Source organism: Acanthisitta chloris, unplaced genomic scaffold (assembly GCF_000695815.1).
Source record: "Acanthisitta chloris isolate BGI_N310 unplaced genomic scaffold, ASM69581v1 scaffold24389, whole genome shotgun sequence".
Lineage (NCBI taxonomy): Eukaryota > Metazoa > Chordata > Aves > Passeriformes > Acanthisittidae > Acanthisitta > Acanthisitta chloris.
Genome location: NW_008693454.1, coordinates 41,934 through 58,285, shown reverse-complemented (window position 1 = coordinate 58,285; position 16,352 = coordinate 41,934). Strand labels below are relative to the sequence as shown.

The 16,352-nt window shown below is 39.7% G+C and overlaps 1 protein-coding gene across 1 annotated transcript in view; it reads left to right on the top strand.

Annotated features, from left to right (window-relative positions):
• The window catches only part of PTPRR (protein tyrosine phosphatase, receptor type, R), a 73,823-nt gene that overhangs the window by 29,315 nt on the left and 28,156 nt on the right, over positions 1-16,352 (top strand). The window contains exon 5 of the mRNA XM_009083086.1: positions 11,910-12,096. Within this exon, the coding sequence (XP_009081334.1) occupies positions 11,910-12,096 (187 nt within the window). The remainder of the gene's footprint in view (positions 1-11,909; positions 12,097-16,352) is intronic.

The window sequence follows — 16,352 nt, the reverse complement described above, 5'->3', positions numbered from 1 at the left end:
TTTCCCTAAACCTCCTCTTACTGGCCATTATTGAAAACAGGATACTGGTCAGCCTTTGGCCTTACATAGTACACCAAATTTACATTCATATTTCTACACGACTGCCTTCAACATATGTTAACCTGACTTGTGTTACATCACTATCTCTATGGAGCCCTGTGTGCATTAGTGTGCATTTAGAGAAACACTACTTTTGTCAAAATCCTCACATTTCCTTCCCCTACCCAAATTCATAGAAGTGAATTTAAATAAAGCTGTTAAAGTTTCCTAATGCCATGAATCCTTTGCTAACAGAGAACTGGAAATCTGAAGCAATTCTTTTTATTTCACTCTGAAATTTTTAATCTGTACTGACTTATTGATGGCGTGTATGAGAAAGAGAAGTTCCAGAAAGCCCTTGCTCTGGCCTTTATCTCTGGGCACAGGTACAGGTGCATTTCCCTTCTCTAAAGCCCAATCTATGCAGTCCCCTGTAGGAACATCTCTGATGAAGGCAGGCTATAGGAACATCTCTGATGAAGGCAGGCAGTGGCCAGGGCCATGGACTTAAAGGGATCTGCTGAGCTCTGTAGAAAAGAGCTCCAGATCACTTACCTGTCTGTTCCTCATCAGCTGCTCAGCCCTAAATAGAATCATAGAATCATTAAGGTTAGGAGAGACCTTCAAGATCATCCTGTCCAACTGTCCACCTAACACTACCACTGTAACCCCTAAACCACTAAAACATATCACCCAGCTCCAGATTCAGACACCTTTTGCACACTTCCAGGGATGATGGCTTCACCACCTCCCTGGGCAACCTATTCCAATACCTGACCTCCCTAACAGTGAAAATGTTTTGCCTAATATCTAAGATGAATCTCCCCTGTCTCAGCTTAAGGCCATTCGCTCTGGTCCTCTCACTGCAGGCATGACAGAGACCATCCCCCACCTCACTACAGCCTCCTTTCAGGTAGTTGTAGAGGACGCTGTGGTCACCCCCAAGCCACCTCTTCCCTAGACTAAACAAACCCAACTCGCTCAACTGTTCCTCATAAGGCATGTTTTCTAGACTCTTCACAAGCCTCAGTGCCCTTTTCTGGACATGCTCCAGCACCTCAAAGTCTTTTTGAGGTGAGGGGCCCAAAACTGAATGCAATATTCAAGGTGCAGCCACACCAATGCTGAGGGTGAAATGAGACTGGCCAGCTTGGCCATATGCCTTTTAAAGGTCTATCTAACCTCTGAAGTGCAAGATAAAGTACCCCTTGGTATGCAGCCATTTACAGCTGACTTAAAAGCAATCAAATATTGCTCTGTTTCAAATTGCAAGCCTAAGTGGATTTTCTAAACTTCATTTTCAAAGAGAATCCAGGCACTTTTCACATTAATATACTTGCTTGAACAAGCCTTCCCATCAAAAACAAGGCTGGAAAACCAAACTAGTAAAGTGGATCAAGAAAAAAAGCTGGAAAAACAGAAAGGCTTATATACTTAGCTTAGGTGTCAGCTCTGGAGACTTTAGAAGCAGCTAAATGGCAGATCTAAGTGCACATATATGGGTCCTGTCTCTAAGGACAGGACCTCTAAATCCCATCAACTCGTAGTATAACTTATGCACATCAGTCAGCCTGGAAATGGAATAGTGCATTCCACAGTGTATGAGCTACAAGGATTCAGGGTCTGTGCAGGAAGCCTTAGCTGCCTTGTCCACTGTCTGACCAAGCAGAGCCGTTCCGCTGGCTCCCTTTGTAAATGTCCATAGATGGCGCAGCTCTGTTGAGCAATGATGTGGGTCTGGAGGTTTTACATTCTTCAGGAACTGCTGCTGTTCAGTAATTTCTTCAAAGTGCATTAACAATTCATTTGTCTGCTTAGAAATCTTCCATGTGACACTTGCAGTAGTTTAAAGATAATGAAGACCAAGTCAAATAAACAAGGAATGTGCTTTTTTATTATCTTAAGGTTGACAGGGTGTAGTAAACGCCTCTTTTCCCAGATGTTCCTTCCTGTCTTTCCCAAATGGTAAACTCACCAGGAAAGAGCTCATTGTACTGATTAGTCTTCAAGTCACAATAAAAAATAATTTTCTCTTACTGACACTGTTTGAAGATTCTGCTCATTTAAGTTAAAAATATTCCTGCCCATGTCTTTTTTCAGGTCAGCTGGTTTTGGTTAAAGCCTCAAAAGAGTATTTCAGGACATTAATGTGTGAATTGATTACATATTTGCTTGTTTGGATTTAAGAGTTATATACTATAATGTTTAAATGAGCAAGAGTTGCAGGATGGAAGTAGAGTTTGTGCTTAAGAGATTGATTATTGTGGAATACATGAAGCTAAATTGACTTACATAAGGCTCCTGTTATATTAAAAAAACCTAAAACAAACCAACAAAAGCCCACAAAAAACAAACCAACACTTTTTTTCATCCAGAAGATGAAAAATCTAAGATCGATTATTCATTCGTTTAACTATAAGGCTGACCAACTAAATAGCAAAAAATCTCAGTTAAGCAGTCTTATCAAAACACTTCCTAGAAGCTATTGCTGTAGTGTTCCACCTCTCCATCCTCACTGATTAGGTCAGTTCTCCTAGATAGATAGGCTGGGGTTCTCTGTGTAACACAGGCAAACACCCTCTGGGCATGCTGTAGCGTTCAGCAAAGAAGTGACCCTTGCTTGTGCTGGGAATAGTAATCTGGCTTTGCACCTGGACAAGAGATCTAAATTGGCAATGATGGTACGTGGCTACAGATCCTCCAAGGCATCACAGAGGTACTTAGGAACTGAAATCATAGAGGGGCCACTCATACAAATATGGCAAAAAATATTCAAATATTCTGCAATTTTTTTTCTTACTGTTCAAGTAAAAGTCCCAGCAGACAGAATATGTGGGCAGGGAGGGCAGGGGCAGGGGGAAGATATTGCCAGTTCTTGTTGGCTTACCTTAAGTAAATTTAGTATCTGAACTCCTTAAGTTGTGCATTTGTTTAATATGTGCAGCCCTGTGAGTCAATTGTTAGTACTCTCCATTCTCTTTTCCATTTTCTTATTCTTTTAATCCTTTTTGTTTATATTCACTGTTGCTGGGTTTAAATTCGTATGTGCACTAATTGGAGAGAGAACAGGTCACCCAATATGTTCGTGCAATGAGGCCTCCAGTATGAAATACAGCAATGCTGCAATGCAAGCAGATAATGATAGCAATAAACAAGACTGCATTCAGTTAAAGCTCTACCATCTAAAGCAAATAACTTAGTAAACACATGACTTAGTAAACACTCGTTCAGCTCTTTGAATAAACAGCTCAAATAATCACAACTAATTAGCATATTCATTTATTTTAACTTCTGAACAGTTAACTCAATTTTCATTCATGCTGGAGACACATATATGTGACTATGAATCAGAAATGGAGCTATATGTTACCATTCAAATTTCATTGGAGAGAAAAATTTGCGTGACAAAATGCAATTTGATTGTAGAAATAATCTACAGGAAAAGATGGGAGCTTGTATAAGCTTTGTATTTTTGAACAGTCAGTTCCCGTAGCTGAGCAGCGTAGCCTTATCGAGGGCAGAACAGGAGTGAATTGGCAGTACATTAGAAAGCCTGATTAAAAGAGGGAAAGTTGAAACTACACTGATGTCAGCTGTTTTCCTCTACAGGATATTGAGCCATTCCTGTCCTAACCAGATACTGATTGCTTAAAACTTAATCCAGAAGTACTTGTCAAAACTGTTTCCTCAGCTCATTCTGACCTGCTGAGCTGTGAGTAGATCCTGAGAACTGTTTGCAATTTAGTGCTAGAGGTATTGGCCTGCTCTTGCTCATGGCTGTGGGAACAAGATCAGACTCTCTGGAGAGAACATGAAGTGACTCCAATTTCCAGAAAAGCTATTTAAACTTTATAGCTGAGGCTCCTGATCAGTTTCTATGGACTCAAAAAGGGCTGGAGTACACTGTCAGGTCCTGCTAGGAGGTTTCTTGTAGCTGGGAAGGTGCGTAGGATTTTAAGCCTTGCTTAAACTTTATAGCTGAGGCTCCTGATCAGTTTCTATGGACTCAAAAAGGGCTGGAGTACACTGTCAGGTCCTGCTAGGAGGTTTCTTGTAGCTGGGAAGATGCGTAGGATTTTAAGCCTTGTCTCACAGCAGCCATATATCCTCTTCCAGTATGTGCACAGCTTGCTGTCATCACTTTCAGACCCCTTCCTCAGTGTCAGAGGCAGGAAGCATCGTTTATTCAAGTGACAAATAAGTGGGGAAAAAAAAAAGGTCAGCACTGGAATACTATGAGGAGAGCTGTGTGATAGAGCACACATGAGCAGAAATGGCAGACGTTCTTTCCAAGAAGATAAATACTTCATCCTATTGCATTTCTTACAGTCCTGAACTGAAATATATTCCATCTATGGCTTTCTGGTCATAGGTATTATCTTCAGTGTTATATCCAGATTACCCCCTGTAAATGAGGTCCTCCAGTTAGTGAGATTGGGCTGCCCAAACCAATGGCTACAGGATTTGTCTCGGGTGCAGACAACTGCGAGGCAGAGTAGAAATAATACAAATATAAGTATTATTAATGATTTAATTGTTAAGCAGATTTGTGGAAAATTGGGCTATTATCTACCTATCTGTCCAGGATCTCCTCTCTGGAGAGGGAAAATCAGAGCCAGAGGAAGGTTAATCTTTGAGAGAATAGGTCTTTGGAAATGTGGGCAGGAGCCTATAGAGAAAGGTGGGAGCATGATAGGAGGTCAGTAGGTAATTTCCAGTGTTTTCAGTAGCACTGGTATGTCAGGGGGTAGCAGGAGAGGGAGGTGGATCAAGTTTTGACCAGCTGCACAGCTAAGTGCTGAAGGTGGAACTCAGGTTCCTGAACTTTTCATTTTCATGCATAGTAAAGTTGATGCAAAATGCCCAAACATGAGCCAAGTGGAATAGATCCTTCAAGGTATCAGGCTGTACCAATTTACACTGGCCACAATGTGAAGGAAATCAGTCATTTTATATTCATAGTTATAGATTTTCTATAAAAATCAGTTTGTATTCATCTGCTGTTGTTTGAGGTTTTTTCAAGTAAATGATTGACATGAATAATACCAAGTCTTCTAATCAGTTAAAGAGTAATTTCCTTTAGAGAAGAGTACCTATGATATGTGATTGCCAAATTACTTAAGGTAATGAAGAAATCACAGAGATTTAGGAAATCCTGGGGTTTAGTCCTGCTTCTAACCCTAATTATACTTTGGCCTTGTTAGCTGATTGATCACAACCTCTGAATTTGAGTACTTCAGTGTAGTGTTTAGATTGCTGAAAAGTGTCAATAACCCAAGGTCTGAGTGGGTTCCTAAAAGCTGCAGCCCTTGTTCAAGTGAAAATCAGAGGCAACCCAAAATTGTCAGCAAGGGTTGGCAAGCATAGCATCTGTATAACAGTACCTCACATAGGGGCACCTGGGAGTGCAAAAATGAAAAGTACAGTTTATGCAATAAGTGCTGTGTGCAAATGTTTATGTTAGGATGACATTCACATAATTACCTAATAATTTTAATTCATTATTTTCTCAGACTAATACTGATTATATTGATTGACCTTTATTGAAAGTAAGAGTAAATAAGAGGATAACTGCACTAATGGGTATTGTATATTATCAGAATTCACAACGTTTTCTATCAGAATTTTCTTTAATATGTGCCTCAGCACAACAGAAAACTGAAACTTATGAGCTCTACATTTCCAAGAAAAGAATGTAGACCTAAGGAAAAATGAATCTTCATTTTTCAAGTTGGGGTGGTCAATAACAGATTTTTATCAGATGCTTAGAAGACTTATTTGAGATTGTATGCTGATGGTCAGAAAAAAATCAAGAGATTATCACACCCATTAATGTAACTATGCTCTCATTCAGCCCTACTTTCCCAAGATGTCCAGTAATATCAGCATAAAGTGTCAGCATAAATATATCTTACCACCATAAGATACACTTGCAGTGGTAAGATATATTTCAGGCTAGCAAGTACAGAGCATATGTATGCATTTTTGAAAAATACATAAATCAATTCTTATGCTTGTGAGAAGCAACTATTTAAATACTGTAAATGTGACTTCAAAATTTATCAAATTATGTTTCACTTCAAATGAGAGTCATCTCTTAACCTTCTGAGGACTCTTTGTAATGGATATTATAAATCTTCACTTGTGGAGAAATATCTCAATCATTTATTAGAGGATCTATGTTACTGCTTGCCCAAGGCTGGAAGAAAACAGCAGTATCTTCAGTCCTTTGCAAAGATTATTTTAACCTATCTGTAATTCTGCTTTTCTACTTTTTTTTCTTTTTTTCAACACTGATTTTTCTTGATGAAGTAGCAGTTTCCTATTTGTATTTATTTTATATTGAAATACAGAATTAATAACAACAGTAAGTCCTTTTCTCATTTACTGTGCTTTTCACACTCCACTGCATCTTTACATTCCACATTAGCTCATCTACATGACCACATTTTCTCTTAGCTATTTTGCTAAAAGCAGCAAGAAAGCTGAGACCTGTATTTTTTCCACTGTTCTTTTTTACAAATTTCCTTTTTTTTCCCTTTGAATTTATCTACTGAAACATAAAACTATGTGTGCAGGTGAAGTTTGGCACCAATGAGGTGCTGGAAATCATGTGCCCAGTTGTGCTCTCGCAGTGTAATTGCAGCAGTGCAAAACCCACCTGCATTCAGTGCACTTGCAGCTGAGACAGACCAGCAAGGTGAGAGACACAGTATCCTTGTCTAGGCCTGGTCTGTTAGCACCAGAGAAACAAAATGCATGGGACAATTGTGGTGTTTTTCCCGTCAACCCTTCAGTAAAACCCAGGGAGAGCAGCCCTGGCACAAGTGGGATCTGAAGACCCCAAACCAAACTCCCTCCCCAGCAGTCACAGCCAGCACCACTCTTCATGCTAATTAGTGGCTTTCTTCTACCCTCACCCTGACACAGCTCTTGCCCTGGCTACAGAGCAGCTTGGCCAAGAGACTGAGCACTGAGGGCACAGGAGGAAGCACCTCCCGTGTCCCTGCTGCTGGGGTCAGAGGGCAGTGGCTCTTGGAGGGCAGCAGCTATCACCACTGCTTCCAAAAGCACTGGAGAGAATAAGAAGCCAAGGTTCAGGAATCTGGGTGTTGCATTTTTCAGGAGTGCTGAATAAACATGGGAATGTGTATTTAAAGAAATTACCCAGCTTAAATAAACCACTGGGAAAATGTGTCGGGCAATTGGATTTTTATAACCATCATCTATGGCTTAATTTTAGAGTCAGGGAAGACCTGTAAATGACCTCACTAATGATTAATAGGCTTTAGTAACCTGGTGGCCCTCTGAGGTGGACAGGTGGAGCTTCCTTTTGAGAGTTTTCAAACAAACATTGCATTTTTTGGATGGGTTTTTGGGTTGTTTTTTTTTTAAAAAATCCTGGTATGTAATAAAATCTGCTTCTGTAAATGCATTATTTAAAATACTCTGGTGAATTCTCATCGGAGGACTTGTTCCTATTATCCAACTGAAAAGAGGGCTGTGAGTATGTAGTAAGACCTCCCTCTGGGGTTCTAGACAATACACAGACACAAGTGGTTTCCTGATTGCACTTATTCATGTACCCAGTGATGAGGTGGCTGTCCCAGCTGGTGAAACTTTGGAAGAGTTAGTCTCATGATGATTTTAATGTAATGTTGTCACGAATGTTTACAATTCCTCAGATTCCTCACATGGTGCTCTTCCCCATCAAGACGCCACCTCAAGAGGATGCTGGGGGAGGTGTACTATAACAAAACCTTCTCTGATTTGGCCCTGACTATCAACATGGGGAACATCAAGAATATAAAGTCATTTAGAAGTCAAAAAATGTTGTAAACATTCATGAATAAGGGAAACCTCGTGTATGGTTCCCTTACTCTAATTTTAAATTGAAAAATGTAGCACATATGTAGTCAGGAGATATGCACATACATATATATAAAATATCTCTCCAAGAAAAATTAGTTGTTTGACTTGAAGTGTCACCAGTTGATTGTAATTTCTTTATCCAAAACCTCTTCTAGACAAGGGATAGTTACCAAATATGGGCTTTGTTTTCAGGGGTACCTCCTTGTTGCTCTGTGGCCAGCCTTGTGCAGTCCCTCCCAAGGAGGTGGGAAAAGGTGAGCTCACTGTGTAACCTCTTTCCATCCAGGTAATAAGAAAAAAAAAGAGAATTCTTGGGTTTTATTTTTCAACAGAATGTGAAGAATTTAATTGTTGGAGGAACATAAAGAATCCAAGAAACCCAGAGGAGGACCTGAGTCTATAAGCATCTTGTATTAGGACATACAAACACATGATGGGTTCAGGCCCTCCCTCATCTTTCAAGACAATGCAATACATCCTGTTTTCAGCCCTATTCCTCAGCATAAAGAATGCAATAAAGAAGTCTGTATGATTAAGGCTAATATTGGCAATAGTTAGGATTGCTAATGAATGTAAACATTATTAATTTTTTTTTATTAACTGAAGCATACTTCTTCCAAAGGGTTCTTCAAGATGCCCATGTTTATGGAAAAATTACCTTTAGAGCTATTTTCTGTGGACTTTTAAAAATATTGCTATCTTTTAGGTAATTATTTCCTGCCCTATATGCAGATTTTATTCAATGTGTAGCTTTTAATTCATTAAATATGCACCTAAAACCTAGTTCTTTTTTCCAGAGTAAGTTAGTAGATCCTCCACAGCACTATTCATCAATAATCCCCATAAATGGTAAAAGCTGTAAACGCAGTTATAATTAGATCAGGTATATTTTTTGTTGCTGTTAAAAAGGAAATAGCCTTTTTGCCAACACTGTCAGTTATAACAATGTAAAAGCCAAAGAAAATATTAACATTTTCACTGTACTTTGTTACTGAACAATGCAAATACTTTTCCTCTATATTAGGAAAACTCAGTGGCTCTCCCAGAAGTATGTCTGGGTCTAAATTGCTACCCAACCAAAGGCAGCCTAAACAGTTTTGGAGGGATTCATTGCAGAGGTCTGTGGATTTCTGGATGGTTTTCAAAAGATTGGATTTGTGATATATGCCCTCAGAGCCACCTGTTTGAGGCGCTGCCTTTTTCCATGGAATATATTGCTAGTCATGGTCAGAAGAGGTGCTTTCACAGGACGGTTTTTGTGACAGAGAGATCTAACAGGATGTTTTCCTTGAGAAGTGTCATGGAGCTGAGGACTGACTTCCCCCACAGGCAGGGGAAGTCCCTAGGGAAATGATATGGGGATGTGAGCCAGCACCCTCCTGCAGGGTACAGCTGAGAGCACACACCTTAACAAGCTCATGGTGTGCCTGCCTTCCAGGCTGTCATGGCTCTGGATTTGGGTATGAGTGCTGGTACTGCCAACTGGGGCTTCGGTGCCATGCAGGGTGTGTAGCGAGTCACAGAGCAGTACTGGTAGCCTGTGCATCAGTTACTCATTATTTCTGCTCAGGATGTTTCTTCACCTCTGCCTACCTGCTAGCAAAATTAGCAGAATCATACCCCACGCACTTCCCTTTGCCAACAGAAATTGCCCCCATCTACCCCAGGAGACAGCTAGCCCCATGTGGCCTCCTTCTTGCCTCTCCCACGTCTGCTTTCATCGCTGAGTCACTGTTACGATCTGCGGGCCTGGGCAGCAAAACTCTTGCTGTCACCCACCCACCACCTAAGCTGAAATAGGCTTGTGAACACAATGGCACAATGTGAAATTCACTAGTTCCACCAGGTAGTCTTGTCTCTTGGCCATTGTTGCTTTGTGCTTTACTAAGTGACAGGTGAGTGACTGAAGTAATATCTATTCATACAGACTGACATGATAGAAATAGTTTAATTTTTAAAAAAATTATCAAAGGATCTTCTGACATGTATAAAAGGAAGTACATCAAAGTTGTGTCAGAACAAAAAAATGTCTTATGGTCATATGGTTACATTTGTTCAAATATGTATGCAAACGACTACCTGTGGGCCACTGCAAGTTTTGATGCATACTACAGATGGTCTGGTGCTACATCCAGTTGGTGGCCAGTCACTAGTGGGGTTCCCCAGGGCTCAGTATTGGGGCTGGTCCTGTTTGACATCTGTACCAGTGATCTGGACCAGGGCATTGAGTGCATCCTCAGTAAGTTTGCAGATGGCGCTATGTTGGGTGGGCATGTCAGTCTGCTGAAGGGTAGGAAGACTCTGCAGAGGGATCTGGACAGGCTGGATTGATGGGCTGAGGACAATGGTTTGAGGTTCTGTGCTTGGGTCACAACAACCCCATGCCATGCTACAGGCTGGGGGAAGAGTGGCTGGAAAGATGTCCAGTGGAAAAGGACCTGGGGATACTTGGTGAACAGTGGATGAACATGTGTCCTGTTCTTGGCCCCTCACTTCAAGAAAGGCATTAAGGTGCTGGAGTGTGTTCAGAGAAAGGCAACAGAGCTGGTGAAGGATCTATAGAGTAAGTCATATGAGGAGCAGCTGAGGGAGCTAGGATTATTTAGCCTGGAGAAAATGAGGCTACACTGTCTACGGTCTACAACTATCTGAAAAGAGGTTGCAGCAAGGTGGGGGTCAGCCCAGGCAACTAGCAACAGGACAAGAAGAAATGGCTTTAAACTGCACCAGGGGAGATTCAGGTTGAACATCAGGAAGAATTTATTCACTGAAAGGGTTGCCAAGCATTGGAGCAGAGTGTCCAGGGAAGTGGTGGACCAGCTGTCCCTGGGGGTGTTGAAGAAACAACTGGACGTGGCATAACAGTGTGGTCTAGCTGACATGGTGGTGTTTGGTCAAAGGTTGGACTCAATGGTCTTGGAGGTCTTTTCCAACCTTAATGATCCTATGATTCTATAAAGGAAAGCATTCCCCCAATATTAGTAGAGTTTGCTTCACAGATACTATCTGATCATGTGTGTATTATAGTTATAATAATGTGTGGTATTACTGTAAAGGGGCAGTTTTAATGTATTAACAACATTCCAGTGTCCAGAGAGCTGCACAGTCACACCCATCCAGCAGGAGTTCTGCTGCAAATACAAAATGCACCCAACCAAGCAGAGTTCTAGCAAAAAACTGGAATCACTGAATAATAGATTATCCAGTAAATGGTTAATCACTGGCATATGTGACTTTACACATGGGCAGGGTGTAGAGTTGTATCTGTCAAGACGACTATTAGGAGAGACTTGAGACAATCTTATGTTGTGTTTGTATATATCTGAGCACGGTAGAGCACCTAAGAGTTTAAAGCACTTCCCTGTAAGGATACTTAATGGAGAGTATAACGTGCAGAGGTAGGAAAATAACTGGCGTCATATCTCTATATGTGCATAGCTGCTTGGTAAATGCTAGAGACGTTTACACTGAGCTGTGCATCTGTTCAGACAGCTGAATCTATCAGTCTTATAGTACTGATATCTGCTTAGCAAACACTGATTGTCCTGCAGGTGTTTGGCATTTCCAAGTAACCCATCTTGGTCTGTGATGATTCCTCCTGCTGGCACACAGCTCATGTATTATGGTTTATTGTGTCTCTCTTCCCTCCTACCTAACATGAGACCTTGTCCACTGTCTTGGTAGTCACAATGTTTGCACTGCCTTTCCATTTATTTCTGCTGATTTTATTGGATTTTTCACCCTCTAGTCTGTATTTTTAACTTCAGTAGATTCTTAAACATATACCTTACATAACTGTGAATTTATTTCCAGGTTGTTATATGTATCAATTAGAAATATATCTCCTGGTTCTCTTCTGTGAAACATTCCTTCCTTATTAAGGTATCACTTTGACATTTGGCATTAGTAACAATAAATAACTCAGGATCAGCTGCATGAATATGGGGCTTACAGTAACACAGATCGCATATAACTGTTTTAATTATTTTCTAATGCAGACGAGGATCCAATGTCTCACTGACTTTGGATATGAGCAGCTTGGGAAGTGTTGAACCTTTCGTCACTGTGCCAACTCCACGAGAAAAAGTAGCAATGGAATACCTACAGTCAGCTGGCCGTGTCCTGACACGGCAGCAGCTTCGAGATGCAGTTGCATGTTCTCATTTACTTCAAACAGAATTCATGGTGAGTTTAACAACAAGCTTTAAATGAGGATTTTTGACATAATTGGCACAACAGAAGCTGTGGGGAAAAAGAAATCAGGTAACACTTTAATGTCAAGGTACAAATCATTTCCAAAGGGCAGATTAGGTAGTTACAAGGTGTTGGTTTATGTTTATGAACTAAAGGTAGATAAATCTGTCAGTTATATCCATGGATAACACAGATTCATCTTGGTTTGAACTCCTGTTCATAGATGGGATGTGTCTTATCAGAGCTACAGTACAAACAGCCAGGACTGTAACACTGTGACAGTTTCAAAGAGATCATAAAGGCTATGATGACAGAAAACACAGTAATAATTGGAGATTTTGTTTATTTCCATGTAAACATCATGAGCACTAAGTTTTCAGTCACTATAAATTACTTTTTGGAACAGACAGGGACACCAACAATCCCTGTCAAAAAGGGACTTCTGTCCCAAGGTCCAAAAGATCTTTAACAAGCATATCATACAGCAGCCTAATATACTCAAGACCAAAAAAACCCAAAGTGTTTTACAAGTGTATTTATAATTAAAAAAGGGTAAGAATCTAAAATTAAGGAAGAGGCAAAAAAAAAATCAGAGCAGAAGAACTCAGTCAGGGAAAACACATTACAACATATTACTTTAAGAAGAACTGAGAAAGACTGTTATTCCAAAACACCCAGATGAACAAGGCTATCAGAAAAAAGCAGACACTCTTTACAAGGGAAATAGAACAGAGTATAAACTGATGCTGACTGAATGTGAAAGCTGAATCAGGCAGGCCAAAAAGAGTTTGGAATTTAAAAAAAATAAAATCATAGCTTCATTTTTAAACAGATCAAAAGCACAAAGCTTACCAAATAGTAAAAGGATTGATTGATGACCAAAATGATAGAAAAGTGGTTTGGAGAAGTTGAAGCAATAGGTGACAAGTGACCACATTATCTGCATCTGTGCTCACCATAGAAGAACTTAGGGAACTTCCTACATCTGTGACAGGGATAGGTTCAAGCAGATCACTGGAGGATCTGTCTGATATTGAAGCATTAATGGAAGAGATTCTAGAACAAATCAGTAAAATTAATAAAAGTTAATCACTGGAATAAGCTAATAGTCACCCAGGATTCCTAAAGGAGTTCATATATGCAATTGCTGATGTATTAAGAAGGCACATGTAACCTAGCATTTGTGCCCGAGCAGCTGAGGAATCAGAGGGCCAGAAGTAGCAGGAGTTTTTCAGAAGAGCTACAGAAGAGATCCAGAGAACTGCATGGCTAGAAATCTGATGTCTAAATCAGAGAAACTGGAAGGAACTAAAATAAAGAAGCCAATAGATATATGAATAAATGCAGTACAGTAGTAAATAATCAACACAGTGCATCAGAAGGATTGGTTGCTTCTCAAAGTAAAAGGATGTCACCAATGGAGTCCCAGAAGCATCTGTTCTGAAGCTGATACTGAGAAAGATGCTTGTAAGTCATCTGGAACACAGAATAAATAGTTAGGTGGTGAAGGTTGATGATGACACTGGATTACCAAGGGTAGTAAAATTAAAAATAGCCTTCAAAGAAATTAAAGAAGGATTTTATGATGGTGATGAGGCAAAGGAAATCTGAGGTTGATAAATAAAACATTATGCATTTGGGAAAAAAATATTTTTTATGTGTTCTGAAATACAAAGCTAAGAATCTTGGGAAAATAACTAGGGAATAATATAGAAAACATGTTTATGAAATTGGAAAAATCTATAAAGCATCTCTCCATCTCAAAGGACATGCTAAGGTATGGCAAACGTAATCGTAGAACAGCTTCTGTATCAGGAATACTAAATTGACAAAGACTCTTCTGCCTGGAAAAAAGACTGTGAGAGGCTCTAACAGAAGTCTATAAAATCCTAATGGCAAGGAGAAGGTGAATATGGAGTGATTGTTCATGTTTTTTCATGCTAAAATCTTGTACCATTTTAATTCTCTCAGATGCCTTGACTCCAGTTGCCATCAGAGAAGGAATCTAACATAACCAACTCCCCAGCCCTAGCCCAACATTTTTAGCTTTTACAAGTGTATCCTAACAAGGCAAAGAGCTGGAAGACCTATACAACCCCCTGAGCATACTACAGGTCTAACAAAGACATACAAAGAATGTAATTGGTGTGTGACAATGCAGTCACATGCCAGAGCACGTGATCCCTTGGGTTTCATTTTGTTTCCAATTTGTACATGTAAGTCAATAGAATAGATGATGAGTGCCATCTTATTCTAAAAATGGCTTTTCATTATGAATAATTGCATCCTACAAAGCAGCCCTTTTATTCACCTTTAAAAAGTCACGTTTTATAGTAAAACCAATTTGCTTAAGAAAAAAAATCACTTAGTTATATTACCAAAAAGTGGTCAGACAGTGTACACAGAGAAAAATTATAAGCATCCAAAATACTTTTATCACCAGTTATGTTGTAGGTTCTCTGACATTCTGCTGCTTAGGCAGGAAAGTCAGAAGAAATAACTTCATCTTGCTTAAACCCCCCATGTTAGGAGATAGTTTGCACAGACAACTTGGCACCTCATAGAATCCTGTTTAACCAAATCCTCTCACACAGCATTTGTGCAAATCTTTGAGGAAATAGAGTCACATTTTATTTGTCCCTCAGGAGGCACAACATGACTTTGGCCATTCAGTGTTTCCACAAAATTTTATTGAAATGATCATGCCCTGTCTGTTCTGGTTTTGAATCATTTTTTAAAATGCATTTGAAGATGAAGCTGTTGAACAGTATCTGTTTAATATCTTCCTTCCCACAGAGAATAGCTTTAGGTAGAACTTCAGGCATGTAAAGAACACAATATATAACCCTCACTGGTTCTGCTCACTCAGCTTGTTTTAACTAGCTAAAGAAATAGAGTAAAATAGTCTTCTGGAGACTAAAATTGTTAGTTCTCTTGAAACACATCCGAATGTGCAAAAAGGGGGAAAAATGTTTCAAGTTTGCAGTGGAAAACTAAAACATGAGGAGTTTCAGGTTATTTTTAGTTCTTTAATTAAAATCTAATTTTTTTATTAACAATTAAAGGGACATTACAAAAAAAGACTGGCCATTTTTGCTTGAGAGAATATACCTGACATGCAGGAGGAAGAAACATAAATTGCCCAGCATATACTTCTTTAGTAGTGTGAGCTGCTACTGTTCAAAGGACAAAATGTCTGAAGTTGGTGACAAGATAAAATTCATTATTCTCCAAATACTGGAATGTCAGGAAATATAGTCCTGCATGGGAAAGTGTCAGATTGTTAAATATATAAAATTTGGTCTTCATAAAACTGGAGGGATGTGTATAATGACTATCTGCATGAATTTTCCTAAATTTTGCCGTATTTTCTTGAATGTTTTCAGAAGCCCCAAATCATAGCTCTTCAAGTGTAAGTACGGTTCTAGCATTTGAAGGCTAATGTAAGCCAGAATACCTGTTATTAGAAGTGTATCACCCAGAGAGGGTGCCAGTAACTAATGTGACAGTTTGCTTGAAGTTTCAGAAATGTACAAATGATAAACTCCTGATGAATTTAAAAGTACCCATGAACAACAATGCTTATGCATTTATAATTGCATGCAAGTGACTGAGCACATGAATGTGTGCAGCTTACACATTACTCGTAACTATTTAATGAAATAGATATGTTTAATAACCAATTCTATATGCATTGCCTATACAGCTACAGACTTTGTATGCTAATTTGTACCTGTCCGTGCTATTTGCAATCTGCTGGGTTTATTTCCTCTCCTGTTAACAAGAACATTATCCCCATAATATCCTGATTTTTTTCCCCCTGGAATAATCTCATTTTTCTCACAGCCATTTTCAGAACAAGTGCCATGTCTGTGGCTGTGATCCACAGTGTATTGTCAGATTTCTGTCTGTGCCCTTGGCCTCACAAGTACTTACTGCTGGGAGGAGCCCACTGATTAGAAAGTGTTTACAGGATGTAAGTGATTAATATTAATGGCCCCTGTTGGCCCAGAGAAATGTGTTTCTGTTTTCAGCTTGGTGGCATTTCTGCATCTGTCAGTAAATTGCCAATTGACAAACTATTTTAAAATTTCAGCAGGCATAGCAAGAGAGACAGCCAAGCAGCTGGAAGAGCCTCACTAACCACCATCACTTGTTGGGCCGACAGAGGACTCTTCCTCACACCTCTTTTTACAGTCTCCGTAGACGACGGTTGTAGGTCACATTAAACATGGGCTTAGCGTCTT